This window comes from Lynx canadensis, chromosome A1 (assembly GCF_007474595.2).
Source record: "Lynx canadensis isolate LIC74 chromosome A1, mLynCan4.pri.v2, whole genome shotgun sequence".
NCBI classification, from domain to species: Eukaryota; Metazoa; Chordata; class Mammalia; order Carnivora; family Felidae; genus Lynx; species Lynx canadensis.
This window is the reverse complement of record NC_044303.2, coordinates 14,304,678-14,329,254: the sequence shown is the minus strand read 5'-3', so window position 1 is coordinate 14,329,254 and position 24,577 is coordinate 14,304,678. Positions and strand designations below refer to the sequence as shown.

The 24,577-nt window shown below is 38.2% G+C and overlaps 1 protein-coding gene across 1 annotated transcript in view; it reads right to left on the bottom strand.

Moving 5' to 3' along the window:
* The window catches only part of NBEA (neurobeachin), a 694,460-nt gene that overhangs the window by 28,548 nt on the left and 641,335 nt on the right, over positions 1-24,577 (bottom strand). The window contains 1 exon segment of the mRNA XM_030309029.1: positions 16,932-17,099. Within this exon segment, the coding sequence (XP_030164889.1) occupies positions 16,932-17,099 (168 nt within the window).

Below are 24,577 nucleotides of genomic sequence, written 5' to 3'. Positions count from 1 at the left end.
CATTTCTTTTATTAAAAAAATTTTGTTCAATGTTTATTTTATTTTTGAGAGCGAGAGAGACAGAGCACGAGCAGGGGAGGGGCAGAGAGAAAGGGTGACACAGAATCTGAAACAGGCTCCAGGCTCTGAGCGGTCAGCACACCCTGACATGGGGCTTGAACTCACGAACTTGGGGACCATGACCTGAGCCGAAGTTGGTCACCTAACGAACTGAGCCACTCAGGTGCCCCAACACTTATTTTCTGTTTTAATGTTTATTTACTTTTGAGAGAGAGAGAGAGAGAGAGAGAGAGAGAGAGAGAGAGAGAGAATGTGAGCAGGGGAGGGGCAGCGAGAGAGGGAGACACAGAATCTGAAGCAGGCTCCAGGCTCTGAGCTGTCAGCACACAGCCTGACATGGGGCTTGAACCCACGAACCATGAGATCATGACCTGAGGTGAAGTCAGATGCTTAACCAACTAAACTACCCAGGTGCCCAACATTTATTTATTTATTTTTTTATACTAAATGCAATCCCCCTCCCTTGTAACTCCCATGCCTTCATGACCTAAAAGTTCTTATTCCAGCATTTACCTTTTTTTTTTTTTTTTTTTTTTATTTTTTTTTTTTTCAACGTTTATTTATTTTTGGGACAGAGAGAGACAGAGCATGAACGGGGGAGGGGCAGAGAGAGAGGGAGACACAGAATCAGAAACAGGCTCCAGGCTCTGAGCCATCAGCCCAGAGCCTGACGCGGGGCTCGAACTCCCGGACCGCGAGATCGTGACCTGGCTGAAGTCGGACGCTTAACCGACTGCGCCACCCAGGCGCCCCCCAGCATTTACCTTTTAGCTATCTTGTAATCCTGTCTACCCTCATAATTCTTTACTCTCTGATTTGAAAACATATAGGTCTTTCTGACCTTGAAAAAGCACACTACCTCCTCTGAGTTCTATTTCTTGTCATTACCAACATGTTTGAATGGGAAGTGAGCACCTACTGATATTCTTCACCTGTTCCCCTGTCATATGTTTTCTGTCCTTCCCCCACTTTTAGAAAGTCATCAATGTCTTCTTTCTGTCAAGAGGGAGTGTGCCCTCTTGGGAGGGTGCCCGGACATGTACACATACCATTCTGTAATCTGGGAAGCACAGCAATTGAGTGGTTGTTCTGAGAACTACTCCCTGATGTATGAGAAAATGCCTCCCCTCCATGTAAACCTTGGGCAGGGTTCTAAATCCTTTCCAGAATCCCTAAATCATAATGAATGCCCTCCATATTCTCATAGTACTGTTTTTTCCTTTATCATGAAATTCAACGCACAGTGCTTTACATAGTTCTCTTTGCTCAGACTGTTAACCTTTGCAGGTCAGGGCTGTGACTTGGTCCTAACAGAGTCCAAAAACATCTGCTGAGTCTAGCAGTGGGGCAGCTGTGGGACATTTGTGCAGAACTGAAAGCTTGGAAAAGGAAAAGCATAGTAATAGAGGAAACATCAGGGTTCTTTCCTTTTACAATTCAATACCACCAAAACAATGAAGTTAACAAACGTTGTTAAATGGTTACTTTATGCTGAGGGATAAAAAATCAGAGACCAGCCTGCCCTCAAGAAGCTTTCAGCCCATGGGACATAAGATGAGTAGTAATCAGGGCACACAGGAGGTGGAAGGAGCACGGTGGAGGCCAGCACCAAGTGCGAGGGAGCCCAGGAGTGATGACTACATCAGACCCAGGGTGGAGGAAGGGGCAGGGAGAGGAGGGCTGTTAGGAAAGGGGCTTTCAAAAAAGGACATGAGCTGAGGTCTGAGTGTTAGGTAGGAATTGGTGAGTCAACAGCAAAAAAGGAAAATCAGAAACTGCATTTGAAAAAATTCAGCACATTTTCATTTTTCTATGCATTGTTCTGCGTGGGTTGAAGAGACATAATGCTACCTAGTTTCATTTATTCATAAAACATACACTTCTTGAGCACCTACTATGTACTGGGTATCATTTTAGACATTTGTGATACTCATCAAACAAAACAGAGATTCCTGCTCTTGTAGAGGTTACATTCTAGCCAGGATGACATAGGAGCTTACATTCAGCCAGATGTCATGTGCCTGTATCCCTTGGGCTAGAATCAGCCTACAGGCATGGTTTCCATCTGAGCCAACATTTACAGGTCAGGAAATTTCATACAACAAATTGGATTTTTTGGCTTCTCTCAAAAAAACCAGAAGAGCTGGTTCATCAGCATTCTCGAACAGCCACACTTGTCTGGTGCTAAGCCACCGGGGCCCTTTTGTAATGCCCACCACTCGCAGGACCCCAGCATGTATCATTACCTCCTGGCCTGCTTCACTAGTTTAGTCCCTGTCTGACTTCTACAGACCTCGGCATTTGTTAATCCTTTTAAAATCTACTACCAAAACGTTAATTTGTATTAGAAGGAATCTATTGCTTTATACATCTACTGTAGTCCTGCCCTCATCCTTGGGATATGTGGTCCAAGACCCCAAAGAATGCCTGAAACTGTGGATAGTACTGAACCCTACATATGCTCTGTTTTATCCTATACCTACATACCTATGTTAAATTAATAAATTACGCACAGTGAGAGATTTAACACCAATAACCCCTGATAAAATAGAGCAGTGATAACATACTGTAATAAAAGTTACATGAATGTGGTCTCTCTTTCAAAATACCTCATTGCACTGGACTCACCTTTCTTCTTAAGATGACAATGAGAGATGGTACAATGCCTGTCTGATGAGATGAAGTGAGGTAATCAAGTAGGCACTGTGATCTAAGGTCACCGCTGCTGACCTTCTGACGCTAAGTCAGAATCACTGCTTCGAGACCATGGCTGACTGAGGGTAACTGAAGCAGTGGAAGGTGAAACAGTGGATAAGGGGAGACCGTTGCATTGCAATTTCCACTGAAGAAAGAATGAACTAATGTTGTATTTGTGAGCTCATGATTTTTACAATGTGTATGGCAAGAGTAAAACTCGGGAAACAGGCCTGCCAACCTAACTTAATCGAAGCTAAGATGTTCTCCATTATTAGAAGCATCGTTAATTTATATACTATTAAGAAGTAAAAAGATGTTGCCAATTAAACTGTGATACACTATTGACTGTAAGACACACTGCAGTTTGGAGTGTTGAGATATGACAATGACACGCATCTCAGAATCAATAAGTTATCATAACTTTTTACATGTAATACAGTGAGATAAGTCTTATGTATTTCATACAAACTTATCACAAGCAACAGGCTTAGAACAGTGAATTTTTCAAAACAATTGTGACTGACAAAATCTTTGGTATTTTACGAATATGGAAGACCATGTATTTATCTGAGGGCAACTCTTCGGTGGGATAACATGAAAATATTGATCTGCTTATACTTTCACGGGCCTCTGTACTTGCTGAATGTGGTATCTTAACTAAAGCTGCTTATGTGCATCCACTTTAATTAACTGTGTGTGTGTTTTCTCTCTTATAACGTCCCCCAAATCAAGACACAGGGCTTTGGCACCGCACTGGAAATTTCCACATCTTGATCTGGGTAGTATCTACATGGGAATATACATATGTGATGATACTGCCCTCTTCCCCCTCCAGTAAATTCTTCCCACTCCTCATCCTCTGCCAGGCTAATCACTATTTTGATGATAATTAAATTACACCATCAAAATTATCATCATTTTTTCTTTTGTTGAACTTCTTATAAATAGAATCATATGGCACCTATTTTTGTGTCTGCCTTTACAAAAAAGTTTATTTATTTTTGAGAGAGAGAGAGAGAGAGAGAGACAGAGAGAGAGAGAGAGAGAGAGAATGGGGGAGGGGCAAAGAGAGGAGGACAGAATCCCAAGCAGGCTCCATACTGTCCGCACAGAGCAGGATGAGGGGCATGATCCCAGGAACTGGGAAATCATGATATGAGCCAAAATCAAGAGCCTGACGCTGAACCAATTGAGCCATCCAGGCACCCTCCCCACTGCCTTTAAAAAAATTTTTTTTAATGTTTATTTATTTGAGAGAGAGAGAGACAGAGCATTCCACTTCCAGGGGCGTGGCAGAGAGAGAGGGAGACACAGAATCCGAAGCAGGCTCCAGGCTCTGAGCTGTCAGCACAGAGTCCAACATGGGGCTCGAACCCATGAACCGTGAGATCATAATCTGAGCTGGTCAGATGCTTAACCAACTGAACCACGCAGGCACTCCATGTGTCTGCCTCTTGACACGTATCTCACAGCACATGAGTTCAAGTCCCACATTGGATTCTGCGATGACAGTGTGGAGCCTGCTTGGGACTCTCTCTCTTTCCCTGTCTCTCTGCCCCTCCCTTGCTGCCGTGAGAGCAAGTGAGCTCTCCCTCTCTCTCAAAATAAATAAACTTAACAAAAAATAAATCCTTAGAAGAGGAAGTGAAATGCTGTGGTTTATGTGTATTATATGTATGCCTGTTAATAGGAAAGATTTCATAGCCAAGGTAAAAGAAAATACAGTGACAGGTAAGTTATAGTTCAGACTGATATTCAAATGACTGATAAATTCAAATATTCTAAAAGAAAGAAATTACTATTTAGGTGAATAAGCATGCTTTCTCTCCCTCCTTGGGTTTACTAGTATCTAGCATTCACCTCTTCTGGTACCCAGTAGATAAAAACTTTGATTAATCTTGTCTTTTCCACAATGCAGGTACATTTAATCCAATACATTTTTCTCCTGTAGAATCTTTACAACTTCTAGTCTTTTTTTGTAAATGTAATTTAATACTGTCTTTCTGATGAAGTGTCATAAGGTCTAAGTGCCATGAGAGAGAGTGTGAGGAAGCTAATAAGGGAGGCTGTCAAATGACCTATTTCATTCATTTTGCTTGGTCTGTGCAATCTTTTAAACTTTTCCAGAAAAGTAAGCACTTTATAAAGTGCTACAGGTTGTGCTACCCACAATGCAAATATCAGACTATGTTCAAATTACCAGTCAATTATTGACAATTTTCAGAAAATTCAAGGAAAAAATAGCAGAAGTGCTTCCTTGGGAACACAGAAGAGGATTTTCCAAAAATTTCCTTAGGATTGTGTTCATCTCGCTTTATTGCTTGTACTTAGCATGATTTTACTTGAATGCTTGAAAGTAGATATTATTTTTTTTAACCAGAAGATACAACTTTGACATACAATTAAAAATATATATGTGATTTATATCATCTTTCTGTTCTATCTCCAATTCTACCAATTAGATACCAAATAGGGAAAAAAAAACCCAGGATTTTGAGAAATCTGAAATGATGAAAGAAAAGATTACTTAATGGCAGACTGTATTTTAACTGATATGCTTTTGCTTCTGGTTTATTGTTATAATAAAACAAGATCATATAAAGCATTACTTTTTAATGCTAGAAAAACAGAAGCAAAATAAATCAAGAAAATAATATCTGCACTTTATTATTTCTTGCTTTACAAACATTAAACTATATAAAAAATTAAAATGCTATTTTATATTCAACCGCTTCTAGTTTTTCACAGAGACTACACAAGAACATGTTTCTTTTTGTTTCAACAATAAACTGCCTTAAGTTAAGTCTATGCAAGCAAAATTATTAGAATATTTAAGCAAATATCTAGTAACTCAAGTAAAAAAGAACTGCATTTGCTTTAACTATCAGACTATGTTAGACAATATTGAGGGAGTGGATTCTGATTTGTTCATTTACCTGCCTCAGTGCTTGGTTTTCTTCTTTGAGTAGAAACGTAAGAACAATGAAGAGGAGAAGCATCCTCTTGCCGATTCCTATTTCCTCCTTGGATTGATGAATTATGAGGATGATATTACATATGTGACTTAACAAATGAACCAGAACAGTGAACGTGAAAAGCAAGCACGATGTCCTTGGGATAGAAAACATTCTTTCCAGAATAGTTTGTCTTCAAATTAGGTCCGTGCCATTGGTGGCAAAGCTCACTCAATTTTTATATTTAGAAATAAGTATAGGTCAACTCAGGTAGGGGAAGTACATGCATTTCAATGTGGCAGGTAGTGGCCGTTCTACCCTGGATGCCTTAAAGAAACTTGCCTAGAGCAGCGACTAACTCAGGGGGAACACGAAAGTGAGCTGGACCGTCTTCCTTGCCCCCAGAGGCGGGCCTCCAGAGACTGCATCCGGGGTACTCTCTTGCTCTCTGCTTTCCACTCTTTTCGGCCAATGAGAACTCAGGACGGGAGATAGGGAGGTGTGGTAAAACTCACTGTGCGGGTCTCCCTTGCCAGGTCCCAGTTTGCCAGTGGTTGGGTCACATTCTTCTTCCAAAGGCCATAGCTCCTGTGGGGCCACCGCTTTCCCAGGGTTACCTCTCTTGGCACGTTGTGGTAACGGCTCCCTCCCTGTGTACGCTCAGGCCCCAGGGTGGCCCCTAGATGTTACCCCTGCATGCTTCACTTCCCCCCTGTTCATCTGCTTTGTCCTGCCCATAGTTTTGTAAATAGGACTACTATCAACCTCTCTCCATTATCCCTTTAAATTTCTTTTAAATTGTGGTAAAATATATAGAACAGAAACCTTGCCATCTTAACAATTTTCAAAGTACACACTTCAGTAGTGTTGTGTACATTCGTATTGCTGTACAACCAGTCCCTACAACTCTTTGGATCTTTCAGAACTGAGACTCTGTACCCATTAACAACTCCCCATTTGCTCCTCCCCGCCAGCCCCCAGAAACCACTCTTTCACCTTCTGTCTCTTTGATTTTGACTCTTCTAGGTACTTCATATAAGTGGAATCATATAGTATTTGTCATGTGACTGGCTTATTTCACTTAGCATAACATCCTCAAGGTTCATCTTTGTTGAAGCCCGTGTAAGAAGTTCCTTCCTTTTTAAGGCTGAGTGATACTCCACTGTGTGTCCACACCACAGTTTTATGGGTTCGTGAATCTGCTGATGGACACTTGGGCTGCTTCTACCCTTTGACTACTGTGAATAATGCTGCTATGAACATGGGTGTGCAAATATTTCTTCAAAATCTTGCTCTTAGGTCTTTTGGGTATATGCCCAGAAATGAAATTGCTAGATCATACAGTAGCTCTATTTTTAAATTTTGAGGATCTTCCATACTGTTTTCCAGAGAGGCTGCACCATTTTACAATCCCACAATAGTGCATAAGGGTTTTTATTTATTTATTTATTTAAAAAATTTTAATGTTTATTTATTTTTGAGAGAGAGAGAGCATAAGAAGGGGAGGGGCAGAGAGAGAGGGAGACACAGAATCCGAAGCAGGCTCCAGGCTCTGAGCTGTCAGCACAGAGCAGGACACGGGGTTGGAACTCATAAATGGTGAGATCATGACTTGAGCCGAAGTCGGATGCTTAACCTACTGCGCCACCCAGGTGTCCCTCAATTTATTTTTTTTAAGTGTTTATTTATTTTGAGAGAGAAAGCGCATGAGGGGGGAGGGGCAGAGAGAGAGGGAGACAGAGAATCCTTCTGCAGTGTCAGCACACAGCCTGACATGGGCCTTGATCCCAGGAACCATGAGATCATGACCTGAGCTGAAGTCAAGAGTTGGACACTGAACTCACTGAGCCACCCAGGTGCCCCAGGGTTCCAATTTCTCCATGTCCGCTCCAACACTTGCTATTTTATGTTTCTTGCATTGTTTGATAGTAGCCAACCTAACGTGTATCGGGTAGTATGTCACTGAGGTTTTGATCTGCATTTCCCTAATGATGAGTGATGTGAAGGATCTTTCCAGGGTGGGGCGCCTGGTTGGCTCAGTGGGTTAAGCATCCGACTTTGGCTGAGGTCATGATCTCATGGTTTGTGAGTTCAAGCTCCGGGTCGGGCTCTGTGCTGGCAGCTGGAGCCTGCTTTGGATTCTGTGTCTCCCTCTCTCTCTGCCCCTGCCCCGTTTGCATTCTGTCTCTCTTCTCTCTCAAAAATAAATAAACATTAAAAAGAAAAAAAGAATCTTTCCATGTGCTTTTCGGCCATTTGTGTATCTTTTTTGGAGCCTTCATTATTCCTTGAGAGGGTGACGCACTGTGATTGATACAAATAGAATTGATATTCAGGTATATTATATAAGGGAAATCCTGGCTACTGTTTGCTTCATTCCTGGGTGAGACTAACCAAAATATGATTACATCCAAGCAAGAGGCATTTTCATTGAGGATTTAAAATATTTTGGAGAGGGGTGCCTGGGTGGCTCAGTCAGTTAAGCGCCCAGCTTTGGCTCAGGTCATGATCTCACTGTTCATGAGTTCGAGCCCAGCACCGGGCTCTGTGCTAACAGCTCAGAGCCTGGAGCCTGCTTCAGGTCTGTCTCTCTCTCTCTCTGCCCCTCCTCTGCTCGCATTCTATCTCTGTCTCTCAAAAATAAATAAACATAAAATATTTAAAAAATATTTTGGGGATAAATACTATCATAAGCTTTTGGGGGAATGCCATTGAGTCTCTTGGCAATCTATACTCATTAATCCTCAGGAAGAGAATGAAAACACTCTTTTCTGGATAAGTTACTGATTGATCTACCTAGAAGTAAGAGTTTTACCAGATGATGTCTTAAGGATTCTTCCAGGTTTTTGGTTCTGTGCTCACTTTTGGGTTGATCATTAAATAGTAATTAAGTAAAGGACTCAACGCAGAAATGCTCAGTGACATATGAGAGGAATCAGTACAATGTACCTGCCAAATTTTCCCTGGTTGAATAAATTTATATAAAGCAACTCTATGCTGGGCGATTCAGGAAGCAGAAGTTAGGGGAGGGGGAGGAGGAGGAACGAGACAGAAGTAGAAGCACAGGTGATGACCTTCCCCCACCATACAAAATAAGTTCACTTGGAGCGTCTGATCATGGAAAGAAAATAATAATAAAAGTAATAAAAGCTGACAAGATTTGCTTGGAAGTAGAATGACATCAAGACAAAGGTTCACCAGGTGGTGGTATAAACATTACAAAATGAAATCATACACTTTTATTAGGTTAAATTCAAATTAAAAATAGTATTGCGTGTATTTGGCAGAACAAAGTGCTCTTCTTTGATACTGACATAAATGGGAAACAGTAATTTAGATATACTATACTGAGATTTCAAATGGCTATAAGTAGGCTCATTATCAATATGTTTAAAACCTTTAAAAATGAGTTCTAAACATCTAACTGAAATGCTTAGGTATTTAGATTGAGTAATATCTACTTCCACAAATTGAAGCATGCAATATGTTTTGAATAACTGTTAATTTATGCTAAGGTACCAACTGTGTAATATAACTGAAATCTATGTTAATAGAAGATAAGGAAATCCCTTCCAGCTATTTCTAGTGCAAACAGCAGGCTGCAATTTTCACCCTTCTTCCTGGTGTAAAACATGACTTTAGATGCTTGTGAAAGCATTTGCTGTTAATTTCTGAAAATCAATAATTAGCACTTCTCAACACTACGCAATAAAAATAACACAAAGACGAGAAAAAGCACACCTCACATAAATGACACATATCCCACTTTGACTAGCTGCATTATTTATGCTTCTCTAGTGGACGATTGATGACCATGGACTAGCTAAGGACTGCAGTAATTACAAGGAGAAAAGATAAACCTAAATTAAAGATTTATTCACTAATCAAAATTAAATGTGTGTCATTAATTTTCTTGATACTAATTTCAACATAGAAACTTTATTCATTGGATCTTTGCAATGCAAGCCTTATTACTGTGGATGAGGACACATAAGCAGGCACATTTGAATGTATACTCTTACTTACTAGTTTTAAGATCATAATATTCTTCTTGCTCCCCAAATGAATACCTAATGTGCATCTCCACTCCCATAATTTAAAATGTAGGGGTTTTCTTTCTATTTATTTTATTTTATTTTATTTTATTTTATTTTATTTCTATTTTAATTTGGGTTTTGAATTTGCTAACATTTTTATAAGCCAGTAAAACCTCCAGTAATTATAGGGGGAAAATTAAGATGGTTTTAAGAAATCTTTATCAGCCATTTTGTTGATCATTTCTTGCAATCATGTCTCAGAATAAATTCCCAGGAGAAAAACCCTGATCATCCCCCACATGAAGACAATTAGGCATCGTGGCCCTTGTAAATGGACAACATCAGGCTACAACCCACTCAAGCGATCCACTAGGGGCGTGTTGCTATCCCTTGTCAGATAGAAGAAAGGAATCAGAAATGGGGGAAGGAAAAGACAAGGGATAACAAATTCACAGAAAGAATAAGCAATGCCCACAAGGCCATCAGTGTTGTCACTACAAATACCATTATCAGGATGGAAAGTGGGTTAATTTTTTTTCCTTATAAATTTTATGAGTTCATTTTCTTTTTTTTTTAAATTTTTTTTAATGTTTATTTATTTTTGAGACAGAGCATGAACAGGGGAGGGGCAGAGAGAGAGGGAGACACAGAATGTGAAACAGGCTCCAGGCTCTGAGCTGTCAGCACAGAGCCCGACGCGGGGCTCAAACTCACGGACTGTGAGATCATGACCTGAGCCGAAGTCGGACGCTTAACCGACCGAGCCACCCAGGCGCCCCTATGAGTTCATTTTCTAGGAAAGCCAACACTGTAGCTGTTTTGGTTAAAGACATGTCTGTCTCGTTGGTTCTTGACAGCCTTATCATGTCAGTTTTCTGTAGTAGTACGAATGTTTCAGCAAGAAGATAAAGTAAAAACTGAAGGGATCTATTCTACTTCCTTTGGGCATATTCTCATTATAGTAGATCCAAAGGAATGCTTTCTTATCCCTACCAGATCAAAGAAAGAGATAAACGAAGAAAACATAATAGAAGATCAAGAACTATTAGTAACAAAAAATTAGACTAAAAATATCACACTTTTATGATGACTGGTAATATTAAAATTTAATATTTAATATTTCCAGCATAAATAGATAGATGTGTATATATGGGTAAATAAATAAATAAATAAATAAATAAATAAATAAATAAATAAAGATTGACCTGTATGTTATAATAGTTGGCCAGCAAAACAGCCTTTTATGAGAGGCTTGTGTGTATACCTCTCACTGTCGAAGAGAAATCATTTAAGTCACTTTTCAGTTTGGCAGTGTCGACGGTACATACAATGATATAGAGAAGTGAATTACTAAACCAAAAGTTCTTCCAAGATACTTCATTTAATTACGCTTTTAGGTAACACTAACCAATGGTTGTGTAGTCCTTTATGGTTTACAAAGTATTTCCCTACATCTTTTCTCATATGATCCTCAAATCCAGATCTATGAGTTAGGTACCATTTCTGTTATCATTTTATAGGTGGGAAAACCAAGGCATACAAAAGTGACTCACTTAATGTCACTCAAATTGTAATGATGGACTGTGATAAAATCTATCATCTGGTTTACACCTTTCTATCATTTTTTATTGCCTACTACGTACTATATAATCATACTCTGAGGCAGACAGGCTTGAGTAATTATATCCATGATTGTAAGGGTGATCAGTTTTATAAACAATTTCAGAATGAAATGATCTTCACTCATGAGTACGGTAAAAAAAATTGTGGCATTTGATTTGTATTCTCTACTAACCAGCTATTGACTGTGGCATGATCCTCTTGTGCCTTTGGAACTCTTAAATACAGATAAAACTTATGTTTTTTCTGAGAAGTGGTTAGAATAAACAATGAACAAAATGGCTGAGAATGATTTCTTAAAGCCATCGCAAAATATCCCCTGTAGTTCCGGGAACTTTCACTGAGTTGAGACTTTTAAGAAATTTGAAAGCATAAACAAAATAGAAAGAAAAACCTTAGAGGTTAAATTAGTGAAATGGGAATACACATTAGGGGTCCCTTATTTTGAAGAATCATTTTAAAGTAAGAAGAGTATCATCCCTGAAACTAGTAAGTATTAGTAAATATTGTTATTTTAAAATTCCTACAAAGTAGTGGGTACAAAGCAACTCTGACCTGAGAATCAGGAGACCTCGCCTGGTTCTAAATCTGGCTCTGATACTACATGGATGGATGTCCTTGGAAAAATTATTTAGTGAGAATGTTAGGCTAGATTAATGGTTTGAACTGGGAATGCATATGAAATGCCTGCAAAGATTTTTTTTTTCTTCAAAATAAATTTGCTTGAACCTTCTCCCTGGATATCCTAAGATGCCCATGGGATGGGGAATGGGACAGTGGATAAGTAGTTAGATGGGGTTAGATGGATATGGCAGGTGTACTTGAAGTTTATTTATTTTTGAGAAGGGGGGTAAGCGAGCATGAGTGGGGGAGGGGCAGAGAGAGAGGGAGACAGAGCATCCCAAGCAGGCTCCATGCTGTCAGCACAGAGCCTGACGTGGAAGCTTGAACTCAAGAACCATGAGATCATGACCTGAGCCGAAATCATGAACTAACTGAGCCACCCAGGTGCCCAGATATGGCAGGTATACTTAAAAATAGCTGAAGGGCTAGGGATATAGAAGAAATTAGAGTTAAAAATCTGAAACTGAGTGATAGGTACATGAGGGTTCATCATATCATTCTCTTTACTTTTGTAGGGGGGTGGGGAGCTTTCCAGATCTTCTTACACACCTTGAGTAGACAGTGCTTCTTAAACTTTAATGTCTCAGACAAATCACTGGGGGTCTCCTAAAATACATGTTCTGACTTAGTAGTTTGGGAAGGCCTGAGTCTGAAGTTCTCACAAGTGCCCAGGTGATGGTGATACTGTTGGTCTATGAACTACATTTGAGTAGAAAGGAGTTAGAACACCACCGGACCAGATATTATTAACTAGAATATTCTATTTCCTAAGCAGGTCATAGGATAAAGGCTCTCAGCCATCATTTGGCAAGTAAAAATATGAAGCAAACCACATAATTTTTATTCACATGTAAAAGTAGTAAGAAAGAATATTCATTACCATGCTTAAAATTACTGCTCAAATAGTCACTTGAGCTCATCTATGAAATAATGTGTCTAGAAGATTATGATGCAAGCCAAGACTTAAGACAATTTAAATAATATCTAATATCCAACAGATCTGGTGTTTACATATTAAGAAGAGCTTTGTACCAGAACTGTTCTGTCATGTTTCTGCCCAGAGGCTGTCATGATAAAGTTTATTATCAGTTACTGCTTTACAAGTATAAAATAAGTTAAGCTGTCATATTTTTTCTCAGGCAAAGATCCTAAGCTGTCAAAGAATGTCAATTTTAAATCTGACATAGAGAAGAAAATTATCTGTTATTCTGACCTCTAATTTCTTGACATTTTAATGCCATAATTGCTGTGGTTAGTGCTGCTTCATGATTTCACCTGTCAAGGAAGAATGAATCAATAACCTTAAGCCATTTCTCAAATTTTAGCACTGACCTCAAAGCTCAAAGTTATAGGCAGACTGTGGGATATGGCAGGTTGTGGGATATGTATTATGTATATATATATATATACATGTATATATATATGTATATGACATATACAGATATTCATACAGTAAATATTTATTTTTTTAAATAAGTGTTTAAGCATCAAAAAATTCATCTTCTTTAGGCTAGTTGCAGTTTAGTATAACTATAGTCTTCCTTTGGTTTTATCTACGTGAAATGTAATGATCTTAGTATTTTAAAAATACAAAGACAAACATTATCAAGTAAAAGAAATTCATTAAGGTCAATAAGAGGGTTAATATTTTGAACACGTCTTTTTTTCAAGAGTTTGTGTCCCACCGTTTAGGTAGGTATCAACTTTCTTAAGTCATGGTGCCATAGCCCAGACCTCTGGGATCTCAACATTGATGTTTTCATAAAAGATGCCTCCCAGAGGGCCCCTTCACAGGGGAAATGTATATGTAAGGGGGTATAGATGGCTACCAAGTAACAAATATACTGCACTTCATTCCACTTATCTGCAGAGTTGTATCGTGCGACAGTAGATCTTAAGTGCTTTTTGGGCTGGCAAACATACGTCGTGTTTATAGAGACAGCAATTGAGGTGGAGGGAGCTAGATGACTTGGTTGACATTAGATAGCTCACAGATTTTAGGTGGGTTCCCATCTGTTGCAGGTTCTTAAATATTAGTGCAGAACTTTTGGGGGGAATATGTTAGTTCTGTAGGGTACATGGGATAAGGATGGGGAGTAGGGAGAAGGACAGTTAGCTACTATCCCTTGATATCATTCAATCTGCTATGGCTACAACATTATAAGCAGCCTCCAGTGATCTTAAGGAAATAAAGTATCTTCCTAAGCAGTCTTGAGTTGACACAGGTCCTCAGGGTCAGAGCAAATGTTACTCTCTGCTGGTGGGTGCTTGGGCCTACGCTGGCTGGGGGAGGGAAGGTCGTTGTGTTCCAAGTGTGTGCTCCCTTACCAAGTATCCTGAGAACTGACATCAGTGTGTTTGGGTCAGGGAGGCAGGTGAGGAGCCGGGGTGGGAGAACATCTCTATCACAGACTGAGTCTGGGAGTTTCTCTAGTGGAACCTTGGTGTTCAGCAATTAGGCGCTCAGACTGAGACTGCCAGGAGGAAAGAGTCCTGAATTCTGGTACCCCACCTAGTGCTCGGCAGTCTGCCTCACTAGGAGAGAATCAGGAGCAGAAGCATACTGTTCAGACAGTCTAGCTAATAAACAAACATCATGGCTGAACCATTCCCAACCAACCAAAATTTTTTAAAAATTACACATTTTCATGTAATGTGTCATTAGGAAGTCTTATAACTTGATAATTAAGGCCTATGCATAGTGTTTCCCCCCCACTGTCCAAAGCAATGGTGTGATATCTTATAGAAACAAGTATTTTTATAGAATTCAAATAATAAACATTATATCCATGTAAAGAAAGTCTCCATTCGAATTCCATTTTCTCTTTATTCCCATTTATCTCTTTATTTACTCTCATTTGAATATAAAAAAGTCTGGGGCGCCTGGGTGGCGCAGTCGGTTAAGCGTCCGACTTCAGCCAGGTCACGATCTCGCGGTCCGTGAGTTCGAGCCCCGCGTCGGGCTCTGGGCTGATGGCTCGGAGCCTGGAGCCTGTTTCCGATTCTGTGTCTCCCTCTCTCTCTGCCCCTCCCGCGTTCATGCTCTGTCTCTCTCTGTCCCAAAAATAAATAAACGTTGAAAAAAAAAATTTTTTTTGAATATAAAAAAGTCTGGTATTATTCTGTCAATGGTAATGCGGTCTTGTACTTTCATTATGTACAATATGATTAAAATATTATATTTTGCCCAAGAGGATTAACTTGCAACTTTCTTCACAAGGATAGAACTTTATAATGGATAAAAATGTGTAATAAAAATGTGTAATTTGCTCCTGTAATATTCAGGAACAAAATGGTTTATGATACTTAAAATTTTTGACAGAGAGAGAGAGGAGAGAGAGAGAGAGAGAGAGAGAGAGAGAGAGAGAGAGAGACAGAGCATGAGTGGGGGAGGGGCAGAAAGCAAGGGAGACACAGAATCTGAAACAGGCTCCAGGCTCTGAGCTGTCAGCGCAGAGCCCGTCGCGGGGCTCAAACTCACAGACTACGAGATCCTGACCTGAGCAGAAGTCAGACGCTCAACCGACTGAGCCACCCAGGCATCCCATATGATATTTAAAAGTCAAAAAGCAACTTGGAGCTGGTCTTGGAATAAAACAATAAGCTATCCCAAGTATTTTCTTTTTTTTCTGATCCTATAGATATTGGGTCTAAAAGGGGAATACAATCTGTAAGGCGTTTACAGAACTGGACATGTGTTAAACAAAGGCATATTGTGAACAGAATAATTGAGAATATCTTCTACAAAATAATCTGATTACAGTTTGTACAGGGGATACTAAATCAGGAGAGTGTAATGGTTTGCAGAGAAAATCCCTTCTTTCACTGATGAATTTCATACTATCTGACTTCTCTCTCATTCATTCATTCTCTGTCTCTATTCCCTTCCTCCAGCTTCAGGCAATAATCCGTTTCCTTGCACATACAACACGATGTAACACTGCACCTAATAACATGCTTACAATGTGTTCTCTGAATATTCAGCCCTAAGGGTCCAATGAGCACTCATTGTGAGCCTCCTCCCTTTCCTTTTCTCTGCTTGAAGCCATACAAATGGAATCATTTTGCTTTTGTAGAGGTATATAAGAAGTAACTTTATGGATGCAAATTTTTCTTGTAGGGCTTTATTTCCCAAATCTACAAGTTTTCCACCTCTAAGACTAAAAGTAAAAAATACAACAAGCATTCCATGATTGCTTGTTTTGCACGCAGCAGATGGCAGCTACCGGGCGGAATGGAGGCTGGGGCATGGCTTCCTTGGCAGTGATGCTCACCCAGCAGCTGTTGCTTCTTTACTCCTTCACCTATCTGAAGTCATTTCGTGCAGTGCAGAAGTGATTTAAATAATATTTTCCAGGAATATTTTCACTAAAAATACTTACGCACACACAATTCCCAACTGTTAGCTATAAACTTTCAGGGTAAGAACTTACATGGATAAAATACTATACCCTCATCTATTTCATTGATGCATTTTGGTGAATATTCTGGAATAAAATACTATATATACCCTCATCTATTTTATCAATGCATTTTTTGAGCATTCTGTGTAGAAGTCTGCAAGTTTGCTTTTATTAAGAAAATATATACTGGCAGATTATTTTAATGTGAACTATTCATATTCAAATGTCCCACTAGGTTTTATTAATAACACACACTGAGCATTAAGCATTTTAATGAAGATGCTAAAATAAAACAAGCAAAATAGGGATATTGAAGTTCATTATATATGTCTACAATTCAAAAAAGAAGAACATGATGGTCTCATTACTTGGTTTTGACATATATTATTCATTTTCCTACATTTGTAAAAACTCTGGAATTTATGTTTTGTAAAAATTGATGTTGCAAAGAAATGTATACGGAAAGACATGGAAAGCCAAATGTCTTTCTGAGAGATGAAAGAAATTTTTGGAATAATATGGGACTTAACACCTACCTCCCTGAGCACAGGGTCAGTGATACTATCCAGATTCACAGAGCCTTCGTAGGTTAAGTAGTGAAAAACATTCAGAGCACGGACTGCTTCTGGTCCTCGCTGTTTGTAGCCAAATATAAGGTCAATCCACTGATGGAGTTGGCAAGAAACAAATTCACTTTCCAGGGCCTGTAATGAGTCAAGAAAGAAATAAGAGACAGTACAAACTGAGCTAATCTCCCTTATTCTTAGTTTGAAATATTCTATATAAAGGAGTACAATATGTTCTTTGCCTTACCCTATTTTATCTATATGTATTACACATCCTATTCCTAGAAATGGTAACATACAACCTCCAATAAAACACAGACCTGAGTGAAAATTTTCCCTTTCTAAAATGCTTAACTTTCTTGTGGCTCCAGCTATGTATATGATACAATTTTTAATATTAAGTAGATTTCTTAAAAAAGCCACATTCATGTTTAAAACAAAAAATAATTTGAAGTACCTGTTCTAATTTTACAATAATTTCATTTCTAATTTTTAAGCATTAGTTTAAAACTGAACAATTTTATTAGAAATGCATTGATACACACTTATTTTCCTGCCTGAAGTCCTCAAATTTACCTTTAACCCTACGAAAAGGGGACATCTTCCTGCTGCTACAAATGAATCCTTGCTTTTATACAGGGTAGAAATCCTTGGGCGATTTTAGATGTTTGCTAGCTAGTAGGAAATGAATGCAAATTAATGACAACCAATGACCATACTAAGCTTCCGTAAAGGGTCAAAAAAAAAAAAAAAGAAGGCCTTGTCATTCCCCAAGAAACCATCATAAGCTTTCTGGAGGTATCGGGCCATGTAGACACGGAGTTCTGTTCACACCTGTGATATGAGCAGTGACAATCACTGTATGGCTCACTATGCCTCTCACCTACTGCAGTCACCTGTCATCAATTTCTTATTGATTTTAAGAGCACACTGATTTCAGCAACATGAACAAAAGCTGTAGAACTAGCTTCTTAAATTTCAACTAAGTGCAGCCATATTACACAATTTTCTAAATTACAGCTGTAACTAAATATGTGAATGAAGTCATTCTCTGGCTTCATGACCCTGATTTCCAACGTGTTGACACCAATTTGGATTCACTTAATTAATAAATGATTTCTTAAATTAGCCTTCTGATAATTACACTTCATTTTTTTAATCTATAAAATATCTGGATGATACTTTTCAACTTTTCCTGTGATCACATTTTACTACTAATTTTATTCCCCTCAACTTCTTCTTGACTTATTTCTCTCAAAAGTTTTGATATTTTACTTAAACCAATTATTGTGCATGTTTCTCATTCAGAAATATAAACAATTAGACTTTATTAAAGGGTAATTTCTGTACTGAAATTGAACAGGATTTTTGTATTCTCTATCATAGTGGTCTTGATATAATAGTTCAGACTAGAGCACAGGGAAGGAGACTAAAATAGAAGAACGAGGTTGGTTAAAATTCTATATTGGTTATGTCATAAATGTTGGTTTGGTCAATGTACACAAATGATTTTGTAAGTGCAGTATAACTAGTTAGTTAAGAAAAAAGTCAGTCTAATTAGTGCCTGGTACAATAAATGAAAAGGATGAAAGACAAAAAGTTATGGAGTAGCTATTGTCCAAATGTATTCACAGGAGTTCAAAATAATACTGAAATCAGGTAGATTATTTAAAGGAAGATTCTACCAACATCATCACATAATCAGTTAATCAGCAACAATTTCAAATAAATCTTAACAACATATTTGGAAAGGACTGATGAAATTCACTATTATTCTGTAGAGTAAAGCAATTATTGAATAAAATGCCTAATGCAGATACGAGAGGTGGAAGGAATGATTATTTTTCACTAATTTGAATTTTAAAAATCTATTTGTTCTCTTTTATCTCTATCCACTACTTTCATTTCTCTCCTCCACCAGAGGCAACATCTGTAATGTGTTTGAAGTCTCTCCTTTTGTTTGCATGTGTTTTTATAAAACATTACTCATTATTTGTGTATGCATTTTTGATTCATAAAAATGATATAGGGTTATAGATTTCATGTAGTTTTTTACTTTTTTCCAGTTAGCATTGATTTTTAAGATTATGTCACTGTATGTATAGGTAGTCCATTGTTTTCTTTTTTTTTAAAGATTTTTTTTAAGTTTATTTATTTTGAGAGAGAGAGAGAGAGAGAGAGAGAGAGAGAGAGAGAGAGAGAGAAAGGAGGGGAGGGGCAGAGAGAGTGGGAGAGAGAGAGAGAATCCCACGCAGGTTCTATAATGTCAGCCTGAAGTGGAACTTGAACTCATGAACATTGAGATTGTGACCTGAACTAAAATCAAGAGTTGGGCACTTCACCAACTGAGCCACACAAGTGCCCCGGTAGTCTACTGATTCTAATGGCTGCATAGAACTCCCCCCAGCAATGAGCATTAGACTGCCTCTAAGTCCCCATGATATGATGCTGTGATAAATGTCCACTTTTGCATCTCCTTTTGGATCTTTGTAAGAATTTCTTTGGGACTCATAATCTAGAGTAGGACTGCTGTGTCACCACAGTGGATGTGTATAAACCCCATGACTCAGCAGCCATTAGTCTGCAGGTGCTCTTCAGAATGGCTGCCCAGCTCCACATCCTCCAGTGGTGCATAAAGGGTTCTATATGTCCACATCCCCATTGGCTCTTGATATTATACAGGTTTCTAATTTAGCCAGTGTAATAGATACGAAACAATCAATATCTCATTGTTTTAATTTGTATTCCTCTGATTACTAAGGAACTTGACATCTTTTTAATACACTTGTTGGCCTTTTGGGTTTCCTCTTCCATAAATTTCTTGTTCACACCCTTTGCTCATCTTTTTATGGAGGTTCCTATCTTTATGTCGTTACTTTGCAAAAGGTCTTGATATATTTAGGATAATAGTTCCTTGTTGGTTTTAAACACTGCAGATGAATTCCCCCAAATGTCATGTGTCTATGAACTTTATCCATATTGTTCTTTGTTGAACAGAAATTCCTAATTTTGAGATAATCAAATACTTCTTTCTCTTTATTTTTATGCTCTTGGGATTTTGATTTGAAGTTACAAAGATAACTTTCTATAATTTTGATGTATTATTTTTATATTTATGGATTTACTTTTCACATATTGATCTTTAATCCACCTTGAGTCTACTTTCATTCATATGTGGTATTAAATAGGGATCCAGTACTATTTTTGTTTTTATAGTACGTCAGTTTTTCCAATACCATCCATTAAACAAACACACCTTTCCTCAGTGGTCTGTAGTGTCATCTTTAGTGTGTGTATATTTGAAACAAAGATGTAAAACTGCTAGTGTTTACATATATGATAATCTACCTAGAAAAAGCAATACAATCAGCAGCCAAGTGATTACAACCAATAAAAGGGTTGCAAGGTCTTTTTCTTTCTTTCTTTCTTTCTTTCTTTCTTTCTTTCTTTCTTTCTCTCTCTCTCTCTCTGTCTCCCTCTCTCTCTCTCTCTGCTTTCTGTCCTCCCTTTTTCCTTCTTCCCTCTTTTTTATCCTTCCTTCCTTCCTTCCTTCCTTCCTTCCTTCCTTCCTTCCTCTTCTCTCTCTCTCTCTCTCTCTCTCTCTCTCTCTCTGGATATGTGTGAGTCTCCGGCTTGTCCCATTCTTTTTATTTCTATTGTTACCTTTATTTATTTTAATTATCTTTATTTCTCAGATATCTTTGTGTTTGGTGGATTTCTTTTTCTTTCTCAGAGTCAGTGCAGCTATTTCTGGACCTTATTCTTCCCTGTAACTTTTAGAATAAGTGCACATGGATACATCAAAATAATTGTGATTGGGAGTCCAATAAATTCGTGCAGTAATTTGGAAAATTGATACTAGGTTTTCCCATCCAAGGTCCCAGAATGTCTCTTTACCTATACAGATTATTTTCTATGTATTTTATTAGAGTTAAAAATTAATACTTTCTCCATAAAGGATGTGGGAATTCTCAGATAGTCTATAAGTTCTGATGCAATGATAACATTTCTAAAATTATATTTCATAGTTGGTTACTGATGATGTAAAGAAAATGCCATTGATTTCTATAAGTTGATTTTGCTTGTGGTAATTAGTTATACCTATAACTTTTTTTTTTTTGAGAGAGAGAGGATGCAAGTGAGCAAGGGGCACAGAGGGAGGGAGAGGGAGAGAAGTGGGGCTCACCTGATGCAGGGCTCGAGCTCACCAGATGTGGGGCTCGAACTCAAGAACCATGAGATCATGACCTAAGCCAAAGTCAGGTGCTTAACTGACTGAGCAACCTAGGTGCCCCATATACCTAAAACTTCTTTATTTCTTCTTATAGAATTGTTCTCACCCTTGAGGACTACATTCAATAATAGTGGTGATATGGAGCATCTCTTTTTCCTAATCTTGAAGGATTAGTTTTGATCTGACACACATATATACACTCACACCTTTTATATACATAATTGTTGGGTTGTTAGATAATACTTGACTTAGAATTTTTGTATTTATATCCATACATGAAATGGCCCTATTTATTTATTCTTTTTGCTCCCTTTAGCTACTTTTGGAGTCAAGATCACACTAGCCTCATGGATGGCCATGTTTTCTGCAACAACTTACTAAGAAATGACTTTATTATCTCTTGAAAATATGGTAGAATTTACCCGTAAAATAACATGGCCTTGGATAATTTGGAGATGGGAAGATTTTACCATTTAAAATTTTTAAAGACTTTTAAGTCTTAGTTCTTTTGGTGCTAATTTTAATATTTTATATATTTTTCTCAATATTTGTTCCATCTCAATTAAAAAAATTATTATGTCATTATTTGCTTCTAACAACCTTTTTTTAAAATTTTTAAATGTTTATTCATTTTTGAGAGAGAGAGCAGAAGACGGGCAGAGAAAGAGGGAGACACAGAATATGAAGCAGGCCCCAGGTTCTGAGCTGTTAGCACAGAGCCCGACGCGGGGCTCAAACCTATGAACTGTGAGATTATGACCTGATCTGAAGTCGGATGCTTAACCGACTGAGCAACCCAGGTGCCCCTGTTTCTAACAATCTTTATATGTTTTTTTTTTTAATTAAAAAATTTTCTAACACTCTTTAATTCAATTAAAGTCTATAGTTATTTATCCTATCCTATTTTATATGCTGGAGAGGCAGCAGAGTGAATCAATGGAAAATTAATTGTTTAAATAATTTTGTCTCAGGTTTTTTGGGGGGAGGGGCATCACAAGATTAAATAGCAAAGAAACAATAAGGTAGCAGATTCAACAGATAGTGTTATACATTATACACTGCATACACCGTCTGTCTTAAACATCTGTCTTATATATTGTCTTATACCTTGTCTTGCTGGTCACTGTGCAAAGAGAAGAGAAAATCCAGTTAGAACATCTAAAAGCCAACTCTAAATCAAATACATAGCTAAGAATCAAATTTCAGATAGCCCATAATGAAAGCATAAAGACCTATCTAAAGCTGAAGTCTGACACTGAGACTTAACTGTACTCTAAAGAGTATCGGTCTGTTATTAAATACGTGCTCTCTGCTTATTTGTTCTTTACAGAACTATGTTTTCTTGCACAAGCCCATTTTGGACTCTGAAACAAGATTTTGTTGCAAATACTTACAATGGAAAAATATACAGAAACACTTGATTACCAAGCTATTAGGGTTATAATGGTCTTAATAGCTTGCTTTACCCTCTACTTGCATATCTAAAAGCAGAAGCAATTGCTTTAAGCCTAGATAAACCAATTCCCAATCCATAATTCTGCCCTGGGGATCTGGGAGGAAGGAAATAAGGAGTGAGATTTACACCGTAGAGGGATATCTCTTAGATGGATAATAGTTACCTAATTCCCATTTCCATGTTGTCCCATGGGTATTAGATGCTAGAGGATTCTTTCTCCAGCAGGTTTAGGATAAAGTGTCTGAAACTTATGAAAAAGGAAACTAGGCTGCTGGAATGAACTCTCAGGAAAGAATATTTATTTCTCCTGAATTCTTTTATTTAAGAATATTGAATTTCCATCTCCTCTTCTAGATAAGAGCAAGAATACTTCCAAGCCCCTTCTCTTATTGCCTCAAAAATCTGCTTCTGATTTTGAAAAAATTCTTAAAGAGAGTTGCATATAGTTAAGCAATCAGGAATCATAGCGCTACATCTGCAGGGAACTTAAATTACCCTATTAAGTGATTGCTCACTGGATGTATAAATACCGAGAATTCTTTTCCCTTCCCACTCGCCCCACCCTGGTCTTAGCTCTCATTGCTCTCCACATGGGTGACTGCCAATAGTCCTCAACCTGTTTCTCTCTTCTAACCTGTCTTGTACCCTGCTGGGGACATAGACTTCTGAAACCATCATGTTCCTATGGTCATCCTCTATCTCAAATTTTCCACGGTTCCTCCCAGCAAAACATGGTAGGGTAAACTTTACCTGGCTGCTAAGGCCTCTCAAATCATGATCCCACCGTCCACCATGACTTCTCGGGACTTGCTGATAGGATTCCTGGCTCCAAGAAGCACAGACAATTCACACCCCCGGGGCACACAGCAGCTGGTACAACCTTTGAGCCTCTGTGGCTCCTTTCTCCTCAAGATGAAAGCATTTCAACCTCCTGCTTCTTTTTGAGGTCTTAGCCATCCTTCCTACTCAAGTGCAATGTTTGTTTCCTGAGTTCTCCAGCTCACACTCTATGAATTCTTCTATGAATTTCTATGACACTTGAAACCTGTACCCTCCTGTTTAATGCAGTAAGATTATGTATACACATTTACTTGTGAAATCAATTTGCATATAAATTGGAAAGTGCTATACAAACAAATGGGGTCATTACCAATTAGCACTTGTTTCAAACTTGCAATACTGTATATATTAGAATATAAGCATTTCGAAGATAGGGATCATATCTAATGCTTCTTTTCCATTTGCCATAGCACCCCACCTAACATTAAAAGTATTTGATAAATATTATTGGATAATTAATTAAGCAATGAGAAAGAAGTATTGGTAACAAGAAGGAAAAAATGTCAGGGGTGGGAAAGAAGCTCATTCATTCATTCAGTAACTATTGACTGACCATCTGCTATGCGCTGACAATATTATAGATTTTAGGATTACGGCAGTAGATAAAAGAAAATACTGTTCTGGAGTGTTCACACTGTAGCGGGAGGAGATCGACACCCCCCCCAATTATTAGTAAGACACACAGTATGTCAGAAGGTAGTAAGTGCTAAAGAAAAGAGAAAGGTAGGAAAGAAAGTTAAGGAGTATGCATGGATGAGGAGGGGATTGCTATTTTGGAAGAGGTGATCAGAGAAGGTTTCCTTGAGTTTGTGATAATTAAGGACCACAGTGAGGAAGTGAACTATAAAGACATTTGGGGGAAGAGGTTTTCAAACAGAGGTAACAGCCATTCATTCATTCATTCATTCATCCATCATCCATTCAATATCGAGCATTTATTATGTGCCAGGCAGTTATTCTAGGCCCCAGAGATACTATGGCAAACAAGACAAAAGCCCTGATCTCTAGGGGTATATCTCATTGAAATGCAAATAAACAATGGGAAAATAATCTCTCTCCAGCCCCAAATTACTGACCCTCTATCCT